General features: G+C 44.2%; 1 protein-coding gene across 1 annotated transcript; it reads left to right on the top strand.

Moving 5' to 3' along the window:
• Window positions 1-12,444: 12,444 nt before the first annotated feature.
• On the top strand, window positions 12,445-21,730 carry LOC311026749 (uncharacterized protein; the record flags this gene model as incomplete). Its single annotated transcript, XM_084030447.1, has 10 exons — window positions 12,445-12,525; window positions 14,510-14,797; window positions 17,286-17,365; window positions 18,383-18,433; window positions 18,565-18,620; window positions 19,803-19,989; window positions 20,246-20,397; window positions 20,481-20,599; window positions 20,849-20,996; window positions 21,574-21,730. 10 exons carry the CDS (start codon window positions 12,445-12,447, stop codon window positions 21,597-21,599), a joined length of 1,188 nt encoding a protein of 395 aa, XP_083886573.1. The 3' UTR covers window positions 21,600-21,730.
• Between the last annotated feature and the right edge of the window lie 256 nt (window positions 21,731-21,986).

Below are 21,986 nucleotides of genomic sequence, written 5' to 3'. Positions count from 1 at the left end.
AATGTGGATGCTAAGATCCTTGCGAAAAGCTTTGGCCTATCGCCTAGAAAACATTGTACCAACTATTGTTTCACCTGAGCAGACTGGATTTGTTAAGGGGCGGGAGCTGTTCTTTAATGTCCGTACTCTCCTAAATATTATCTACTCTAAAACTAACACAGCAACACCTGAAGTAGTGATCTTGGTTGACGCTGAAAAAGCATTCGACAGGGTTGAATGGGACTATTTATTCACTGTACTAAAGAAATTTGGGCTGGGAAATGTGTTCATTTCGTGGATACGTCTCCACTATACATCTCCACAAGCTAGTATCTCCACCAATAACATTCAATCCAGTTTTTTCACTCTTGCCCGTGGCACCAGGCAGGGGTGTCCTTTACCTCCCCTACTGTTTGCACTAGCTATAGAGCCCTTGTCAATCTTTCTGAGGTCCTCTTCCATTTTTACTGGAATTTCACGTTTGGGCACAGAATTTAAGTTGTCTCTTTATGCTGATGATTTATTGCTGTATGTCTCGGATCCTGTTCTTTCCATCCCAACAATTTTATCTACTTTTCAGAGATTTTGATCATTTTCAGGTTACAAAGTAAATATCTCTAAAACTGAATGCTACCCTGTGAATGCTTCAGCATCACAGCTCAAACAGTCTGATATTCCTTTTAAATTTAGCCTGTCCGGCTTTAAGTATCTAGGGATCAATGTAACTAGAACGCTAAACTCTCTTTTTTCTTGTAATTTCCTGTCTTTAATGTCTAAAATTAAATCTGACCTCCAAAGATGGGGAAGCTTACCTCTCTCATTAATCAGAAGAATTAATGCAGTCAAAATGAACATTTTGCCCAAATTTTTATTTTTGTTCCACTGTCTCCCACTTTTCCTCCCAAAGCAGTTCAAACAATTGATCAAACTATTTTTCACTTCCTATGGTGTGGAAAGGCACCCAGGATCCGCAAATCCCCACTTCAGAGATGTAAATTCAATGGAGGATTGTCACTTCCAAATTTTCAATTGTATTATTGGGCAGCACATATCCACAAGATTTAATTTTGGTTCAAATCAGTTGATCTGCCATGGTGTGATCTAGAGGCGCAGTCATGTGTTTCATCCTCCCTAACTGCTTTACTTACCTCTTCTATTCCATCCAACCTCTCTGGCTTTACAAATAACCAAGTGGTTCGCTCAACACTTAAAATTTGGTATCAATTCAGAAGGCACTTCAAATTTAAGTCAGCATCTCCCTTAGCTCCTTTATTGAGAAATCATTTATTTCAACCTGCATTTACAGATTCAACATTTTTTGCATGGCATAATAAGGGCCTGAAATGTTTTAAAGACCTTTACAAGGATGGTATTTTTCGTAGCTTTTCAGATCTCTCGGGAGAATTTCATCTCCCACCCTCTCATCTCTTTCGTTACTTTCAAGTTAGACACTGTGCTAATGCTTTGTTTCCAGTTTTTCCCTCTTTACCGCCAAGTCTACAGTGGGAGGAGCTTCTAACCCATGACCCACTTCAGAAGTCACTCATCTCTAAAGTTTATAATGAAATTCTGTCTTTTGATTGCTCACCAGTTACCAAAGTCAAGACTGTTTGTGAACAAGAACTGGGTCTACATCTGGGAGATGACTGGTGGAACACTGCTCTTAAGAAAATTTGCACTAGCTCAGCCTGCGCTCGTCTCACACTTACAGTTTAAAGTATTGTTTAGAGTCCATTATTCCAAAACTCAACTGTCACAAATCTATCCCAGTATCACCGACAATTGCGACAAATGTCATGCTTCATCTTGCAACATAACTCATATGTTTTACTCTTGTTCGTTACTTTCTCGTTTCTGGCAGAATTATTTTGATACCATGTCAAAAATATTTTCAATGACCATAAAAGTCTCTCCCCATGTCGCAATATTCGGGCTCCCGGAAGACCACAACCGGTTTACCTCTAACCAATTAGATATTTTAGCCTTTACTTCCTTACTGGCAATACGCCAGCTTCTTCTTCACTGGAAGTCAACTAAAGCTCCATCTAGCACTCAGTGGCTCAATGACGCCATGGGCCCTAGTTTCGTGGCGCAGCGCAGTGTGGCGGAGCCGGCGTAATGCAAGTTTCGACCCGCGCAGCCTTGCACACGGTCAGTTTGGCAGTTTAGTGGATCGCCTGCGCCAAGATGGGTGTGGCGGCGCAGCAGGGGGAGGCGTCACAGATTCAGCTTGGCGTAGCGGAAGTTTCGTGGCAAAAAAGCCTCGCCAAGACTGTGCTGAAAGCCCGCCAGCTCCAACCTGGTCTACTATCGGCGCAAGGCGCAAATAAAGTCCATTCATTCAAGGCGAATCACAGCAGGCGGAGTGGAAGTTTGGCTGACGGCGCGCAGTGCGCACACGTCACCGAGACCTCACAGGCAGGTTTCCACAGGCCAGGCACATTTAAATGCAATAAATAATCACAACAAACACTATTTAATGCAACTAATTGAATCAACACGTGAATATCTATATAGATTGTCCCGTCACATCTGACATCAGATCAAAGGCGGATGGCACGCGTAACGGAAACTCAGCCTCTCGGACCAAAACATCTCCCTCTCTCCTGTTTTTTATAATATCGGCATTGTTATTATTATGATACGCGCGCACAGCGCGTGATGCGCGTGGTGGGAGCGGCGGCGCTGCTTCTGTCATCGGGTTGTCAAGTGACGGATCTTGCACTGAACCTCCCCTAACGCATTAAAGGTGAGGAGAGGAGCTCATTTGATTGGTGAAGATCTGAATCGGCTGTGTTAATCCCAGTCCATGTCTCGTCTCCTCCTCGTCTCCCACTCACGCCTTCTTCTCCTCCCTCTTTCCCACTTGCGCGGGTGGGAGTGATGGGAGGTGTGCCTGCGCAAGCCTGCGCGGTGCACGAAACTTGCAAAGTCCAGGCGGACACACCCCGTCGGCGTGGCGCAGGTGCGCTGAGAGCTGACTGCGCCTGGTCTACGAAACTAGGGCCCCATGTCTTTTCTAAAGCTGGAGAAAATCAGATATTCAGTGAAAGGTAACTCTGATCAATTTTATAACAAGTGGCTTCCCTTTTTAACATTCTTTCGCTCTCTTCAGGCTATGCCTCCTGATTGATGGACCCCAACCTCCTTTCTTTCCTTTTCTTCTTATCTTTATCATTATTATTATTTATTTATTTACTTATTTTTTGAATTTTTAATTTTTTCCCTCTCCTGTCTTTTGGCTTCCCTTGTATTTTTGTTTACACCCTGTAGCTGAAACACTTATTCACTCATCACATACAAGAATCCTCAGTTATTTGTTTATTATTATTTTTATTTTTCTATTATTTTTATTTGTACATTGTTTGTTTGTCGCCCGATCATGTTCCTATTGGGCCACAAATACAAAATAAGAAAATATCCTAGGAGGCAGACTGTATGTCTTGCTCTTCATTCATCATGATGCACAGTATTTCTATTGTATCGATATGTTTACATTTTCAATTGTGATGCAGATGTGTTGCGATACTCAATGTAATTATAACATTGGTTTCTGTTGTTATTGTGCCTTACCTCCTAATAAAAATATTTAAAAAAAAAAAAAAAAAAAAAAAACATACTGTCGTATTTGATCATTTTCCTCTTTTATTTTTATTTGCTCACAGCAGCATAATCATCCATCCATACATCGTCTACCGCTTATCCTGTATTCAGGGTTGTGGGGGGGCTGCAGCCGATCGCAGCTGTCATTGGGCGAAGGCAGGGTACACCCTGGACAGGTTGCCAGTCCATCGCAGGGCCAACATGTAGAGACAAACAACCATTCACACTCACATTCACACCTACGGGCAATTTAAATTGGTGACAATTTAGAGTCACCAATTAACCTATCCCCATCCTGCATGTCTTTGGCCTGTGGGAGGAAGCTGGAGAACCTGGAGAGAACCCACGCTTACACGGGGAGAACATGCAAACTCCACACAGAAGGAGCCCGGGCCGACCGGGAATCGAACCCGAGATCCTCTCGCTGTGAGGGGACAGTGCTACCCACTACACCACCGTGCAGCCCCAGCAGCATAACATTATTTGAAAGAAAATATAATAAATAATAAGCCACAAAGAATGTGCAAATGTCTGGTAAACATTTGAACTCCAGCTTTAACTAAAGCTATAGTGTGTGTGCAAATGTAAACACAGAGCTCCAGCTTAATAAGAAATAAAAATAACAAATGAGAAAAAGTATGCGCCGTGATGGCCTCCGTTATCTCCCTCCATCGACGTGATTTTTTGTCATACAGGGTGCCTTTGGCAAAAGACTCTGCCAAGCTCTTTCGGGCGAGAGGAGCTGCTACACTTTTGTTTTTGATGCAACGGGTGCGCCACGCATCTTTTGGCTTTCATAATACTGTTTTGCATGTGTTAATTTTAAGTGGTGGAAGAGGTTACTGGTGTTTCCACCTCCAGCAGCAACAGTCGCGCGACATTCTTTGCAGAGTATCACTTTTTGTTCGTCGTCGGATTTTCTAAATCCGAAAACGTTACACACAACAGACGTAGCACCCTTTTCCGGAACGAGTTCCTCCTCCTCTTCGTCATGAGTGGGTCGGGCTGCCTGCGTTTCCTCGTGACGTCCACTCTCCGCCTCCGCCATGATTGTTATCACTCAGGTAAAGCCGTTTCTTCTTCGTCGTACTCATGCAACCACGCCAACCAGTCTGCCTGCAGTGCCCCGTGTGTCAAGGCGGTGTAATTACAGTGACTCAGAGAGACGCCGCAGACATCTGCTCTTTCTCCGGTATAAACGGTATTGCAAAATCTCTACCAGTAGACACTTTTATACCGCCACACGGTATAATATCGTCATACTACCCAACCCTAATAGAGGGCTATGTAGAGTTCTATATAGAGGACTATGTAGACTTCTATATAGAGGACTGTTTAGAGTAGAGGGCTATGTAGACTTCTATATAGAGGACTATGTAGAGTTCTACATAGAGGAATGTTTAGAGTTCTATATAGAGAGCTATGTAGAGTTTTATATAGAGGACTATATAGAGTTCTATATAGAGGGCTATGTAGAGTTCTATATAGAGGACCATGTACAGTTCCATATAGAGGACTATGTACAGTTCTATATAGAGGGCAATGTAGAGTTCTATATAGAGGACCATGTAGAGTTCTATATAGAGGACTATGTAGAGTTCTATATAGAGGCCAATGTAGAGTTCTATATAGAGGGCAATGTAGAGTTCTATATAGAGGACCATGTAGAGTTCTATATAGAGGACTATGTAGAGTTCTATATAGAGGCCAATGTAGAGTTCTATATAGAGGACTATGTAGAGTTCTATATAGAGGACTATGCAGAGTTCTATATCGGGTTGGCTGGCAACCGCAAGATCGCCAGTTCGATCCCCGGCTCCTCCTAGCTGAGTGCCTGGTGTCCCTGAGCAAGACACCTCACCCTAATTGCTCCTGATGAGCTGGCTGTCGCCCTGCGTGGTTGACTCTGGCGTCGGTGTGTGAATGTGTGAGTGAATGGGTGAATGTCAGTCATTCCTGTAAGGCGCTTTGGATAAAAGCAGTATATAAATGAGGCCATTTACCATTTGTTGTTGCAACTGAAATACCAGTTTAGTCTAGTGCAGGTGAGAGTTGGCAATGAAATACCAGTAGACATAATATCCAAATCTGAAGATCTTTTAATGCTGCAGCATGAGCCATCCCCAGTGCGACGCAGGAATGACTGAAGAGTCACTGTTTCTATGGGCACTTATAATGCAGTTGAATTTACATACAGGTCTGACATCCTGCAGCCCCCCCTCCCCAGGTGTCCCCAGATGTTGTCTTTGATCAAAGGGTCATTGTCTTATCCCGCATCAAAGGGCTTGTTTGGTGACGCCCCTGGTGGCAAATGGTCCTGCAATACGCATTGAGGACAAACAGCCATTTGCCCACATAAATACATGATTCAATAGGAATTTCCCTCACACATTTATAGAGGGCTATGTAGAGTTCTATATAGAGGACCATGTAGAGTTCTATATAGAGGACTATGCAGAGTTCTATATAGAGGACCATGTAGAGTTCTTTCTAGAGGACTATGTAGATTTCTATATAGAGGACTATGTCGATTTCTATGAAGAGGACTATGTAGAGTTCTTTCTAGAGGACTATGTAGAGTTCTATATAGAGGACTATGTAGATTTCTATATCGAGGACTATGTAGATTTCTTTCTAGAGGACTATGTAGATTTCTATATAGTGGACTATGTAGAGTTCTTTCTAGAAGGCAATGTAGAGTTCTATATAGAGGACCATGTAGAGTTCTATATAGAGGACTATGTAGAGTTCTATATAGTGGACTGTGTATGTGTGTGTGTACAGCACATATGGTTAACTGGGTACCTTACGGTCCCAGGCTAAACTGTAGGAGATCTTGGAGCAGCAGTGGGCTCTAGAGAGAAGGCGTGCAGGCAGAGGGCAGAGATTGCGCGCCACTGCCCACTATATCTATTCTCCTGCACAGGCCTGCTCCAAATACCTAAGAACATAACCCCGGTCAGATCAGCAGATGGTACCATCCTGGGCTGAATTTCAACACTCTGCTGAACATCTCATATCCAATCAGGAACGAAAAGCCTTTGCTGGCCTGAAGAACAACAAGAGCCCAGGCCTCGACAGAATCCCAGCAGAAATCCTGAAGCATGGCGGATACCTCCTCACCCACAGATTACACAAACTGATCAGCACCATCTGGTCATCTAAGGCCATCCCGCAAGATTGGAAAGATTCCAACATCATCACAATCTTTAAGCGCAAAGGAAGACAAGGCAGACTGCGGTAATAGCAGAGGCATTTCCCTCTTATCAGTTGCTGGGAAGGTACTAGCACGGGTCATGCTACTTCGACTAGCATCCCATGCTACTGATAACATTCTACCGGAATCCCAGTGCGGATTTAGGCAACAGCGAAGAACTGCAGACATGATCTTTGTTGCTAGACAGGTACAGGAAAAATGCAGAGAACACTGCAAGGACACCTAGCTTTCATCGATCTGTCTAAGGCATTCAACACTGTGAACCGGGAACTGCTGTGGGAAGTGCTGGGAAAGCTGGGGGTTCCACCAAAGTTTTGGAGCATCCTGCGGCAGTTCCTTGATGGGATGCAAGCCTGTGTGAGTGTTGGTGGCCAACAATCTCCATTTTTCAGTGTGGATGTGGGGGTCAAGCAAGGGTGTGTCCTAGCCCCAACCATCTTCAACATTTTCCTCTCCACCATCACTCTCCTCTCCCACAAACTCCTGGACCCCTCAGATGGGGTACAGATACAGTACAGACTGGATGGCAACATTTTCAACATTCGTCGCCTTCAAGCCCACACCAAAACCACCACCCAACACATCTCAGAGCTACAGTATATATATATATACACAGGCAACATGTGGAAATAAATGAATGATATCCCATGTACAGGAATTTGTATTATCATTCTACGTTTGTATTTACCAGACCTCACGTCTATAAATAGGCCTACTCGCAGCACAATGCACAGAACTTTAGATCAAGCCATGAGATCAAAGCGACCAAAATAAAAAGGCAAATCATTTCACCACAAGGTGGCTGCCGAGTGCGGACCTGAACACACGTCATTAAACTTTTAAACAATAGGGAACCATTCCGCTGTAGCGGAGGTGTGGGCAAGCCGGTTGCAGCCACCGTAGACCGCGCTGCCTAGTGCTGCAAGGAGCGGCTCTTAAAAACTTGATCCTGCGATGGTTTGGGTCACATGATATAGTTGCAAACCTGTGACGTCTTTGTAGTTGGCTGCTAAATTGTACACAAATTCTAGCCATCATGCATCGCTTTCAACCCACAATACATCACATTAGGTAGCGCGCTGCAGGCGGCTAGATCAAGTCGAATCCCCCTATCGTCTTATCGCACACCCCTAATGTAAAGTTCTATGTTGAGGACTATGTAGAGTTCTATGTAGAGGACTATGTAAAGATCTATGTCGAGGACTGTTGGTGCGATCCATTTACCTCGGAAGTCGGAAGCCGGAGCTGGGAATGACGTCACACCCGAGTTATCAGCGTTTCAGTTACGAAGTTGGAAAAAGTAGCCAACGGCCAAAAACGGAAGAGGAAACAAGATGGCTACATCTACAAAAGTTATTATCGCGCTTGCCTTGTCCAAATATAAACACCTTCTGGACACATATGCGGTCCTTCTGCAACCTGCAAACGCGGTGGATGAAGAGAAAACACAACGCTAGCAACATGAAGAAAGCCATGGACGAGATGGATGTACCAAGTTTGGGATGCTTCGCCCATGCTCTCCAGCTGGTGGTGCATGAAGGGCTACTGTCACAGAGAAGTGTGAGTGATGCACTGCCGAATGGTAGGAAGACCGGATACTACACGCCTGGAGGATATTCAAAAAGATCTCCAAATGCCCACCAAAGTCTGCACCAAGACGTAGCAACGAGGTGGAACAGTACCTACTATATGGTCGTGAGTTTACTGGAGCAGAAGCGGTCAATTTCAGCATATAGAGCTGACCACGACCTGCCAGTGACCCTTACGGCTAACCAGTGGGCTTTACAATAATCACTGTTCTGGCACCATTTGAAGAATTGACCAGACAGATTAGCTCCACCACCTCTTCTGCAGCTGAAGTCACCCCCTCAGTCACAGTGCTGAAACGCCTGCTTGCTCGGGAGAACGAGGGGGACACGGGTATAAAAACCATGAAAACAACCCTTCTTGAGGCTGTCCAGAAAAGATTCAAGACCATCGAGAATGAGCCCTTGTATGCAGTTGCCGCTCTGGTAGACCCACGATTCAAAGACAGGTATGTCTAATATTTTTTATTAAATGTCTGTCTGACCACACCTGAGGGAGCAGAGACAGTGCCAGAAACCCCCCATAAAGCCCCACGTATGGAAGCAGCAGCAGCAGCAGCAGCAGAAAGAGCAGCTGGTTTGAGGAAATCCTGCAGGAGCATGTTGAGGAACGTGGGGCAAGTAGCACAAGCACACAAGTTCAAATACAAACATATTTGACAGAGCAAACGGTCCAATGCTCGGACAGCCCATTCCACTACTGGGGAGTCAACCAAATTTGGTTTCCCACCCTGGCTGCCACTGCTGCAAAGTTTCTCTGTGCTCCTTGTACCAGTGTCGACAGTGAGAGACTGTTCAGTGCAGCGTCCAACATTGTTGTTGCAAGAAGGAACAGGCTAGGAGGAGAGAGGGCAGAAATCTTCTTCATCGATTTGTCGAAGAATCTGCCTTTGCTCTTGAAATTATGAGCAATACTAAATTGCTAAAATGCTACTGCAATGTGTAGCCTACTTCCATCCATCCATGCATTTTCTACCGCTTATCCTGTATTTAGGGTCACGGGGGGGCTGCAGCCGATCCCAGCTGTCATTGGGCGAAGGCAAGGTACACTCTGGACAGGACGCCAGTCTATCACAGGGCCGACATGTAGAGACAGACAACCATTCACACTCACATTCACACCTACGGGCAATTTAGAGTCACCAATGAACCTATCCCCATCCTGCATGTCTTTGGACTGTGGGAGGAAGCCGGAGAACCCGGAGAGAACCCACGCTTACACGGGGAGAACATGCAAACTCCACACAGAAGGAACCCGGGCCGACCCGGGGATCGAACCCAGGACCCTCTTGCTGTGAGGCGAGAGTGCTACCCACTACACCACCGTGCAGCCTGTAGCCTACTTGTTTTAAAGTATTTATTGTTTACTGTGTAGCAGCTGCTCTTTTGATTTTTTTTTTTTATGTTTACTTTATAGGTTAGTGTTGCACTATTGTTAAATACTGCACTATTTAAAGATTTAAATGCCTTTTTTATTTTACAATATGGTGGCTGCACTTTATTTTTTTCAATAATTATTCCTATATTGATTTAGTTAAGTTGCTGTTGCACTACTGTTTTATACTGTTCTATTAAAAAATACATTTAAAAATAAATGGCTTCCATTTGCTGTATTCATTGTTTTACAAAGGGTTAAACCTGAGCCAGGCCTCACCACAGTGATAATCATATCACAGTCATGCAGGAGTTGTATTATCTTTTTCTTTCTTTCTTTCTTTCTTTCTTTTTTTAAAATTTTTTAAACACACTGGTATTGGACCGGTACTCGGTATCGGCCGATACCCACCACAGCATGAGTATCGGAATCGGTATCGGGAGGGAAAAATGGTATCGGAACATCTCTAGTTTAGACCCCGGTCTCTTCTTCTGTGAACATTGGTGGGAAAAAGAAATGAGGCAAAGGTTGCAGTTGAATAGTCAAGAAATGCAGTCCTAACACCTTTTCCTTGACCTTGGGGTGAAACGTCACAAGGTCAAGGAAAGTTGGAAGGAGAACTCAAAAGGATTTAGGAAAAGTCTACTATTACTATACTGTATGTCTGCATAAAAGTAATTGTTAAATATGCAAATACACATATCGTTTGTTTTCATGAACGGCCACTTTAAATGTTACTCTCGCAAAGAATTGTGGGTCGGTGATCTCCTTTCCTTTGGTAAAGGAAGATCCGTTTTATCCTTTCCTTTGCATTTAGAGAATTTGAACGGCTCTTATCATGGCGGCCACTTGTTACTCCGGGTCACTTCTTCAGTTAGGAACCTTCCTAAGCAAAATAGACTATTCCACCGCAGCCAGTGTCTCTCTCTCGCTCTCTGTGTGTCAATGGCTTGAGAGGATCCGCCGGAACTCATCATAAACACGTCAAGTCGGACACAGGTGCACTTCACAGACTTTGCACAAAGAATATGGCCTACCCAGTGGCGCTGGCTTTCTTATTCGCGGACGAATTCGAGGCATTGGAACTCCCCTTGTTGATGGAGGCTGAGGAGCAAAGGTGAGGAATTATCTCACGTGGGAAATTCCACGTGGTAATTCTAACCAACGAGTGCAACGTTGAGGGGAGTGTCTTACGTCCGCACTTATTTGAGACCATCTGCACAGAAAAGCATGCGGAGGGAGGTAACCTGGAGATCCCGCAAGTTTTTAAAGCCATGTGACATGTCGCAAAGGGAAGTTATCGCCAGCATTTCTGACGTTTTTATCCCAGAATGCCTGGCTATGCGAGGCAAATGCATGCGCATGCATGATTGGAAACACGCCTAATCTCAGGTGTCTCTGATTTGTAAACTCTCCTCCACCTCCTTGTGTGTGATGTCACTTCCTGTTCACCTTAAGTTCTGTGTCCTGCTCTGCTACAGTCTATTTGCCTCTAAATGGACCATAATGTACTAAAAGAACATCATGCTGGATTGAGGAAGACTTGAAACTAGAGATTGAGACATAAACTAATGTTTACAATGATGTTTGAGGTTCTCTATGAAGGGTGTATTCAGAATTCAGAGGATGGGGATAGAGGTAGAATGTTGCTGGGTTCCTGCTCATGTAAAATGGCCTCATTTAGAGCTTTTGTCCAAAGCGCTTTAAAGTAATGACTAACATTCACCCATTCATACACACAGTCACGGCGTCAACCACGCAGGGCGACAGCCAGCTCGTCAGGAGCAATTATGGTGAGATGTCTTGCTCAGGGACACCAGGCACTCAGCTAGGAGGAGCCGGGGATCGAACCAGTCAACCCGCTCAAACTCCTGAGCTAAAGCCCCCTGTGTGTCTGTCGTGGGAATAAAAGGGAATGAATGAGCAGATCGAGTGGCAAAAACAGCACTAAGCACGAGACATATCACTTATATTCCATTTGGAAAAGGTGAAGGCAAAGCACTCATCAAAAAGAAAATATCTGAACTTTGGCAGAAGAAGTGGGATGAGGACAGTAAGGGCAGGACTTATTATGGAATACAAAACACATTCAGAGCACAGAGTATTCAGGGAAGAAGTAGAAGAGAGGAGGTAGTTCTATCAAGATTAAGACATTATTTTTATTGGGAAAAGTCAACTCAGAAGTTTGTACAGTTTGTAATAACATAGAAAATGCTGAACACGTAGTTATGCACTGTATTAACTTTAGTGAAGAAAGGGAAGGTTGTAACAAAGGGTGAGAAAGGCAGGACGAGATTGGGATTTGGCAGGGGTACTGGGAACTAAGGGAGATAAGGTGTGGGAGACGCAGAGAGGGTTAACACTGGTTGTTTCATAGAATATAGCGGTTGAGGAGAGGTTTTTTAATATATTTTTTAATTCATTTATTTAATTTTCGTTTGTGTAGTATTGTTTGATTGTGTTATCCTATAACATTTCATGTAAAAAAATAGATCATGTCCTACATACTCCGGTTCAGTAGGTGGCGGTATGCACCTTTAATGGTATTGCAATCCGCCAGAACACCCACAGAGAGAGAGAATCACGCCCTCAAACGCGACGTAAACAAACGCCACGCGTGAACGGCAGTTGTGCTGGAGACGGTCAGCATGGTGAAGTGTATTGTCTCTCGGTGTACTAACCGCATGGTGACCGTGAACCGGGGGGCCTTAACCCGACCACGGAAGAGGTTCTACAACTTCCCCAAAGACCCGGCGCGGGTTACGGTAGGCGCTGATGACAGCAAGCCTGTGATACTGTTGGGAGTCTTCCTCTCAGCGGAGCGGCTTAAGTCCACGCGACGTCTTAGTTTTTGTCCCCTTAATGTTTGTCCCTCCTTGTTTTTAAATGTGCTATTCATATAAAGTTGACTTATGTAGCCTATTACAAAGTCATATTCACCGCTTGTTAACTGCACTAAAACCCTCACAATGGCGGATAGGTTTCTTTTCATTTTAATTGTATTAATTATTTAAGAAAATTCGTAAACAAACACAATGGCTCAGAATTATTCACAGTATTAGAAAGGATCAGGTGCTTCCAAGTGTGTGAAATATAACAAAAATAATATAAACTAGAAAGAAGAGAGGAACCGGTACCAACATGTATTTCGGTACTTTTCGATACTTTTTCAAATCAAAAGAGAATGCAAAAAATGTAATTACTGACTTTATTTTAATAGAAAATGTTAGAACAATAACATATTAATCAGTAAATAAAATAAAATACCACAAAGACAAGCTTTTCTAATGCACACAATTTTAAAAATGTGAAAATATAAATACAATAATATAAAATATAATAATATAAATAAACCAGCTTTATTTTTTCTTCTTCCAGAGCTAATTTTTGTTAAGACTGAAGGGGGGTGGCGCTTGCTTTTAGCACCAGTGTGCAGGTCTGGGTGCTTGTCCTTTAAGGCCCCCACACACCGCCCAGACGTCCAACTGCCTTATCCGACCACTCTCCGCCCACTCTGTTGCCTCTCGTCTGACCCGTTCGGCAGAAAAGTTGCGTTGTACACACCGCTTCGACGTGCTTCCGACACCACAGCAGCGTGTACGTTCTGCGCTTGCGCGAGATGCAATAAGCTTCCTTAACAGCGGGTGGCGCTAGTCTCGTGCCAGTACTCCAAAACAGGAAAACAGGAAATGACGGAACGGAGTGCAGATAAAAACAATGCACACACAGTCTTGCTTCAGTATTCGTTCGACTCGAGAAGACCTTTGTGGACTAAATACTTGGCATTTCTGGAAAGATGACTCTGGCTAGGGTGACACTCGCGTTGTGTGCTCTCGGGCTCATTATTTTACGAAGACGTCGTCTCAGTAGGGAACGAGTAATACAGAGTTTACCATCGTCACTTCCGCCCCGCCCACACACCGCCATTGGATACTCTGATTCGCTAGCACACCGCCAATCAGAGTATCCAATGGCTCAGACGTCCAACAGCCCACCTCCTCAGACTTCGCATGCTCAGTCTGATCAGACAACGTCCGCGCGGCTCCGAAAGCTTCCGACGCAGCTGTACACACCAAACATATGTGTTCCCGACCTCGTCCGAGCCTCTCCAAACGCTTCAGACGTCCAACGGTTGGGCCGGTGTGTTCCTGCCTTTAAGTGTTTGGCTAGTCGGAGGTGTTTCCGCCGTTAGCCATGCATGTTTTAAACACAGTTTACACAGTGGTGCATCGGCGTAACTGCCTCGCCTTGCGCATTTGTTTTTAAGCTAAAGTACTGCATATCGCACTTCGCGCCCCTGGTTTGTCAGCAAGTTGCAGCGTGGTGACGGTTGCAGCAGCCATTCTCCTCTCCGTGCTTTGCGCTCTCTCTCGCGCTGTCGCTCTCTCGCGCTCTCCAAGCTTTTCGTTTGTTGCTCGTCCGCTGCTCACTCACTTGCTAGCGGTTTCCTCCGGCTTGCTTGCTTTTTCTTTTTATCTCCCCAAACTGCAGCTCGCTCCTCGTCCTCTCAGCTGTAGTTACAACGCGGTGACGTCATGTGGCGAGTTCGCCGCGCTGTTGCGGGCGCTGCACGCGCGCTGCAAGTACCGGTCCCTTCCAAATGCAATATAGTACCGTTTTAAATGCCTCAGTACCCCGGTACCAAATTAATACCGGTATACAGTGCAACCCTAGTTACATCCTTTACTCAGGGTTGAGAGCTGCATGTTGCATTGATGAAAGGAATCGGTGATTGATGACTTTGTTCAGGTCTGGCTTGCAGCGCTGAGGGAGACACACCAGCAGGACTCCTCAGAGCAGCATTTCATCTGTGAAGACCACTTCCTGCCAGAGGACATCTCCACCAATGGGGTCAAAAGGGACACCATTCCCATCATGCCCCCTTACCTCGATGGGCCGCTGGGCCTGGTCAGCCCCTGGGGGGCGCATTCTTCCGAGGAAGAGGAGCAGTGGGCCACTGGAGGCTGCAAGCAGGAGGAGGAGGAGGAAGATGAAAGTGGAGAGGATGCTTCTCCTGCACCGGATCCACCACAGCAGGTCTGGAGGAGTCTTTCTCCTTATACAGTGAGGGGAACAAGTATTTGATACACTGCTGATTTTGCAGGTTTTCCCACTTACAAAGCATGTAGAAGTCTGTCATTTTTATCATAGCTCTTCAGCTGTGAGTGACGGAATCTAAAACAAAAATCCAGAAAATCATATTGTATGATTTTTAATTAATAATTAGCATTTTATTCCATGACATAAGTATTTGATACATCAGAAAAACAGAACTTAATATTCGGTAAAGAAACCTTTGTTTGTAATTCAGAGATCTGGGCCCGGTTTCCCGATAACGTCCACTCTTAGCGCGCTACGAAGACTCCTACGTTATGACTTACCAAAGTTGTTTACCTCTATAGTCGTGGTTCCTGAACGGTCTCTTAGGAGTCTTCTTAAGAAACACTCCATACATCGTTCGTACACGCCGCTGTCCAGAAAGAAAGTGCTGAAATCGATTGCTCAGAGTTCGATTTTCCATTTCATGCGCAGGTGCATGACAGCACTATATTATAAAATGTAGGCTATTGCAGTGTTTGCGAATAAAACATTGCTAGAAATCCTTCTAGGCCTGAACATTTATTTAACCATGGTCGAACATACTACCATAGCCTATACTGATTTAAAAAAAGATATAGAAAATATAGAAACAGCGGGGGAGATTGAGCCAATTACATCCTTAATTACATGTATATTTGTTGCCGTTGTAGTCGAAACTTATGCAATATAGCAGCGTCGGTCAATATATCCATGGGATTGAAGTTGATCCTTATGAAATTATGTATTCCAACTAAACGGCTGCGAGGACGGCGACGTCTTTGGTTCAACACAAGGATGCGTTGTATCGCAGCCATAGTTTTGCCACCGTTCACAACCGTCACCGGCGTCCATTTATGAAATTTTAGCCACTCAGACCCTAATTGTTTATCAATGTGCCAATTTCCCAAATTGCTTGCAGGATTGTGCATGCCTTGACATTGACTAGGCCTAATTGGCTAATTAAATGACACTGTAATATACCTAGGCTACTGAGGTTGCGGTAAAGCTTAGACTTGTGATGAAATGCATGCGCATTTTATTTTTATTTTCTTCATGAATGACTTAAAACTATTTGTTACAGCCACTTTGCTGTTTTTTACTTTTTAATATAATTTATTTGTGGCTTTGGAGTATGGAAGGTTTTTGTATGACGAAATTATTTTGATTTTGTTCTCCTATGTTATTTGACGTTTGTCATCGTCATGGGGGCTGACGAATGTTTGTGTTGGCCGATGGATGAGCGTAGCCTGGTAACATACTTTGTTTTGACCACTACTGTTGATATAAATTCTTTGTTTGATATTTTCTTCGTTAAAATGGCATTTTTTACCTAATTTACAAGTGCATTGGATTACTTTTTTGTTCCTGGAAAGGATCGAATAAATATTTTTTCTATATCGAGAGTGTGCTTAACAATACATTCACGTTTTTACGTTGTTCATCGCCACAAGAAACTTCGGTGGACACCACACCATTGGTGAAACACAACACTGGCAATGTGCAGTTCCATGCGCAACGGGGATTTCTGGGTTACTGTAGCCTACAGTGGTGGCGACTAGCGTCAGGAGCTGAAACATCGCTACGGTAGAGCTAAGAAGGCTCTAAGAGTGCTCCAGACCACCCTTACTAACGTATGACGTACGAAAGAGATTCGTAGCAAAGAACGATTCGGGAAACACGCAAAATGTTAAGTAGGAACTCTAAGTAGTGGTTACGAATGACGTAGCGTTAAGAAGGCTTCGGGAAACCGGGCCCAGATCTCTGGAGGACCTTGACATGCTTCTTACGGAATCACTCCTTGGTTGCCCTGGCTGTGTGTTTCGGGTCGTTGTCATGCTGGAAGACCCAGCTATGACCCATCTTCAATGCTTTCACTGAAGGAAGGAGGTTTTTGGCCAGGATCTCGCGATACATGGCCCCATCCATCCTCCCCTCAATAAGGTGCAGTCGTCCCTTTGCAGAAAAGCATCCAAGAATGATGTTTCCACCTCCATGCTTCATGGTTGGGATGGAGTTCTTGGGGTTGTACTCATCCTTCTTCCTCCTCCTCCAAAAAGCTCTATTTGTGTCCGATCAGACCACATGACCTTCTCCCATTCCTCCTCTGGATCATCCAGATGGTCATTGGCAAACTTCAGACGGGCCTGGACATGCGCTGACATGCGCAGGGTGACCTCGCGTGTGCTGCAGGATTTTAATCCATGATGGCGTTGTGTGTTACTACTGGTTTTCTTTGAGACTGTGGTCCTAGCTCTCTTCAGGTCATTGACCAGGTCTGCTGTGGAGTTCTGGGCTGATCCCTCACCTTCCTCATGATCATTGATGCCCCACGAGGTGAGATCTTGCATGGAGCCCCAGAGCGAGGGAGATTGACCACCATATTGAACTTCTTCCATTTTCAACAGTTGCTGCCTTCTCACCAATCTGCTTGCCTGTTGTCCTGTAGCCCATCCCAGCCTTGTGCAGGTCTGATATTTTGTCCCTGATGTCCTTACACAGCTCTCTGGTCTTGGCCAGTGTGGAGAGGTTGGAGTCTGTTTGAGTGTGTGGACAGGTGTCTTTTAAACGGGTAACAAGTTCAAACAGGTGCAGTTAATACAGGTAATGAATGGAGAACAGGAGGTCTTCTTGAAGAAAAACTAACAGGTCTATGAGAGCCGGAATTCTTACCGGTTGGTAGGTGATCAACTACTTATGTCATGCAATAAAATGCAAATTAATTATTTAAAAATCATACAATGTAATTTTCTGGATTTATGTTTAGATTCAGTCTCTCACAGTTGAAGAGAACCTATGATAAAAATTACAGACCTCTACATGCTTTGTAAGTGAGGAAACCTGCAACATTGGCAGCTTATCAAATACTTGTTCTCCCCACTGTATATCTGTCCCTCCAAGAGTTCATGGGCTTTTTTCGGGATTGTTGCCATTTAAAACAGTTTTTAAACCCTGTGAGACCCTGTGGATCATCAGCGAACCCCGTCTTTAAGAGGCTCAGTCTGAAAGCTACAGTGAAGCTTGTCAGCCTTGTCAGGAAGCAGGTTGAATAACACTCCTAAGTTAGCCCTGGGGAGAACTGGCATTGTATCTTTCAAAGGGGTCCCCTGACCTGTGAATGATGATGATGATGATGATGATAATTATAATAACAATAATAGTCCCATTATTAATGCTTAATATCAAGTATATTGTGATATTTACTGAACTACGTACAATACAACCAACAGAAAGCAGGAAACTTTCAAGTGACCGCCATCCTCCCAGCGAACACCATATTTTGCTCATTTGCGGAAAAGTAAATTGGACAAAATTGCAAGCTCGTGCATAATTCACAAGGTTTGGTTGAATCTGCGCTGATTTTTGCGATCGCGACTCCCTGGCGGCTGATTTGTGTTTATTCTTAAAGTTGTATGTCCTCGTCCACAGCAGCACAGTGGACACATGAAGCACATTAAAACTGCTGTAGATAAACAGTTAGTTTGATTTTTTTTCTAATGTTAAAATGTAAAAAGAAAAAAGAAGAATAAAACTGCTGCACCTTTGACTTTCTCTGCGTGATTTCCAGGTGAATCCTCCAGAAGCAGAGAGAACCAGGTAAGAAACGGTCCTAGTTTTAATATTTTCTACTGGGAAAGTTTTGTGTGCATGAAAAATGGATCATATTTCCATTTTTTAACTTCAGTGTTACCAAACAGAAATTGAAATGTGTATATTTCTTTTTCCAGTGCTTCCCTGCAGCAGATGAAAGAATCCAACCAGTCAAGGAAAGTCAGCAGAAATGGTGAGTGCTGCTTTCCTTTTCATATGAATGCAGTGAAGCTGTGAACATGCAGTAAACGCACATTTTCAGATTCAGTGTGACTTCCACAGGACGTCATGATCACAACTGTCTATTTAGAATAAAGTTTTAACACACAGGCTGAAAATGGAGCTCAGATTGCAGCTTCTAAAAATTGAATAGGTCCTTATGCTGTGTTCACACCAACTGAGACTGTCTGTGGTCCCCCAGAGGTCTAGATAGTAGCTCACATTAGTCCAGAGACCAGACCAGACTATGTGGAGAAACCAGAGACTGTCTGTGGTCCCCCAGAGGTCTAGATAGTAGCTCACATTAGTCCAGAGACCAGACCAGACTATGTGGAGAAACCAGAGACTGTCTGTGGTCCCCCAGAGGTCTAGATAGTAGCTCACATTAGTCCAGAGACCAGACCAGTCTATGTGGAGAAACCAGATACTGTCTGTGGTCCAAACAACAAGGTCTCTGCTGTATTTATGTCTAGATTACCATATTTGGAGTGTTGATGGAGCAGCTACAACGTTAGCATAGCCTAGCACCCATCAAACCAGACTCCATTCAGAAAACAAGCGTTTTACAAGTAGTTAGCTTGTAGTCTTACACCCAACAAAGCATGAATTCACACATTTTACTGATCACCATCATGGTGGAGTTATGTCAGCATCATTCCATCTGGTTATTGATATTAAATCATAGCTAAATAGTTTATTTGGGGTTCACCCAGCTGGGTCTTCACAACATGTACAAGGCAGCAATATTTCAGCCATGATTGATGAAACCTTGGTGGTGTCTACTAGGAGCTAAGCCCCGCCTCCTCCCTAGTGTGAGTGACATGAATTTACACAAACAAGTAACGCGGGGCAACAACTCACTGTGATATGATCAACAGATAATTTATTGATTCATTGAAACTTTTTGAGCTTTAGATGGAAACGGAGCATTTTTTTTTTTTTTTTTCAGTGGATAAAAATTTAAAAGGTTAGCTTTTTAGTAACTATACAGATGTCAACAAATAGTTTAAATGTTCACAAACATGTAGGTAACGATTATTTTCATTTTATTTTTTCATTTTATTTTGAGAACAGTCAGTAAAATTGAAAGGAAAACTAAAGGTGATGAACAACTAAATGAGGTCTGGTCTCGTGTCTGACTGCGTTGTTGTTTCAGTCATGTCTCTGGGGCTGCTGACTCTGCGTTTCCTTGAACTGCTCCTGGCGGCTCCGTACGGCGCCATGGACCTCAGGGATGTCGCCACCAGACTTCAGACACACAAACGGCGAGTCTACGACATCACACACATCCTGAAAGAACTCAACCTCATTGATGAGGAGTCGACCAACTGGGTCAAGTGGATGTGAGTCTCAATGATTGCATGCTTCTACTTAAAGACCCTGCTTTCATGATATAATAACACTGTAGCGTGAACTCTACATTTTCCATAAATTTCACCCGAAAGACAATTATCCCTAACTTTTTGTGAGTAGCATATACCAGGAGCCCCGTTCTTTCCACCTGGGTCTTTCCAAGACCATCTCATATAGATGGGCTACGGGGACTTGATCTGCTTGGGAGAGGCCCATCATTCATGAACAGATGTGTTCTCCCTGCAGAGGAAAGACTCCCATCTCCAGTTTCCTGTGGAAGAACCAGCAGCGGTTCCAGAGAGAGCTGGACAACCTGCAGCAGGTGGAGGAGCAGCTGGACGGTCTCATCAAACGCTGCTCCCAGCAGCTCTTCCACATAACGGATGACGTGGCCAACAGTGCATATCCTTCCAGGCTGGGAATCGGAGCCACAGGTGGACATGTTGGTGTAAACATGATGCAGATTTTCTTTAACGCTGAGTCACGTCGGCCTACGTCACCCAGGAGGACATCAGACGGCTCAGGTTTGTCCAGCAGCAGACGGTCATCATCATCAAAGCTCCGGGGGAAACCCAGATGGAGGTTCCTGCACCGCAGGAGGTAAATGGGGGGGGCAGAGAGAGAGAGAGACTCTGACTGACTGACTGACTGACATTGTGATTTTGGACACGTCTAATTTCTGAAATGTTACGACCAAACTATGAATGGATGAATAAATGAGAGGATATGATGTGTAGAATGATCAATAGAGTATATTGAGAGTATAATCTCAGCAGCCCTGACTCCAGTCTGAACTGTGAAAAGCTCTCATTTCCTCTTCACAACATGATGAAAGCTCTGTCTCTTCAGGACAGTGTCCAGGTCCATCTGAAGGCAGTCAACAGCCCCATCACGGTGCTCACCTGTGAGCTGAGTTCAGGAGACACCACGACCTTTGACCCTGGCTTCTTTCTTACTCTGGAGGAGAGTCGGGTCAGGACAACCTCGCTACACACAGGTGACCAGTTATCCGGCCTATTAGTAATAATCTATAAATATAAAGAGACTAGTCAGACCAGCAGTGGCAGGAAGTAGATATGTTTGTTGTTTGGTCTCTAAACACCCGTCTAACCATAATTATGATTCCACCATCACCGTTATTAAAGCACAACAGGGATGATTTCACTCGAATACATCACATGCCATCATTTCCTGTTTTCTTTACCTCCTGTTCTGAAAAGTGACCCTACTTCTTACTTGATCAGTAAACAGTTTACTGTTCTCAAGCACTAGTTTCAAGTCTTCTTCAACCCAGCATGATGTTCATTTAGTACATTATGGTCCATTTAGAGTCCAACACACCAGAAAGCAGGGGATGATTTAGGGGCGGGGCTACCTTGTGATTGATAGGTGGTTACTGCTGCCTCGCTACTATAGCCGCGCTACAGTTGGTACCACGCTACCAATGCACACTTAACTGTAAAGTTGGCCTTGGTTTATAGATGTGTGGTGTGCTGCAGTGTCACCTACTGCTATTTAATCTGGTTACCTTTCGGCTGATGCGTGCAGTGGTTTATGGTGTTGTGTCATTGCAGCAGAGGCTTCAGGTCAGAGTTCATAGCCAGCAGCCATCCAGCAGGAGGCGCCGGCTGTCCTCAGGGTTCACAACGTCACAGATCATCTGCAGGTACGGACAGTCAAATACAAGAGCGGAACACTCCGGGGATGTCGACTGAAGGAGGAACGTTTTAACGCCGACTGAGAACAAAGACCTGCGATCATGAAATCTGAAAAGGAGAAGTGATGGGTTTCTGTAAATGTTATTTACATCACGTCTCTACTGACCTCCACTGTGAAATGTTGTATCATGTTTTTGTTTTTTTGTGTTTCTGTTGCTCTCACAGTATGAAGTAGCGATATTTTAAATAATAAATAATGTGAATTCTCATGGTAGTAACCATTATTTTATTGCTTCTTTAGCACTGTATGAAAAAACACTGAATACTAA

This window comes from Eutrigla gurnardus (assembly GCF_963514095.1).
Source record: "Eutrigla gurnardus genome assembly, chromosome: 16".
In the NCBI taxonomy this organism is placed as follows: domain Eukaryota; kingdom Metazoa; phylum Chordata; class Actinopteri; order Perciformes; family Triglidae; genus Eutrigla; species Eutrigla gurnardus.
Note: the sequence above shows the minus strand (reverse complement) of the source record. Positions and strands in the feature narration are given on the sequence as shown.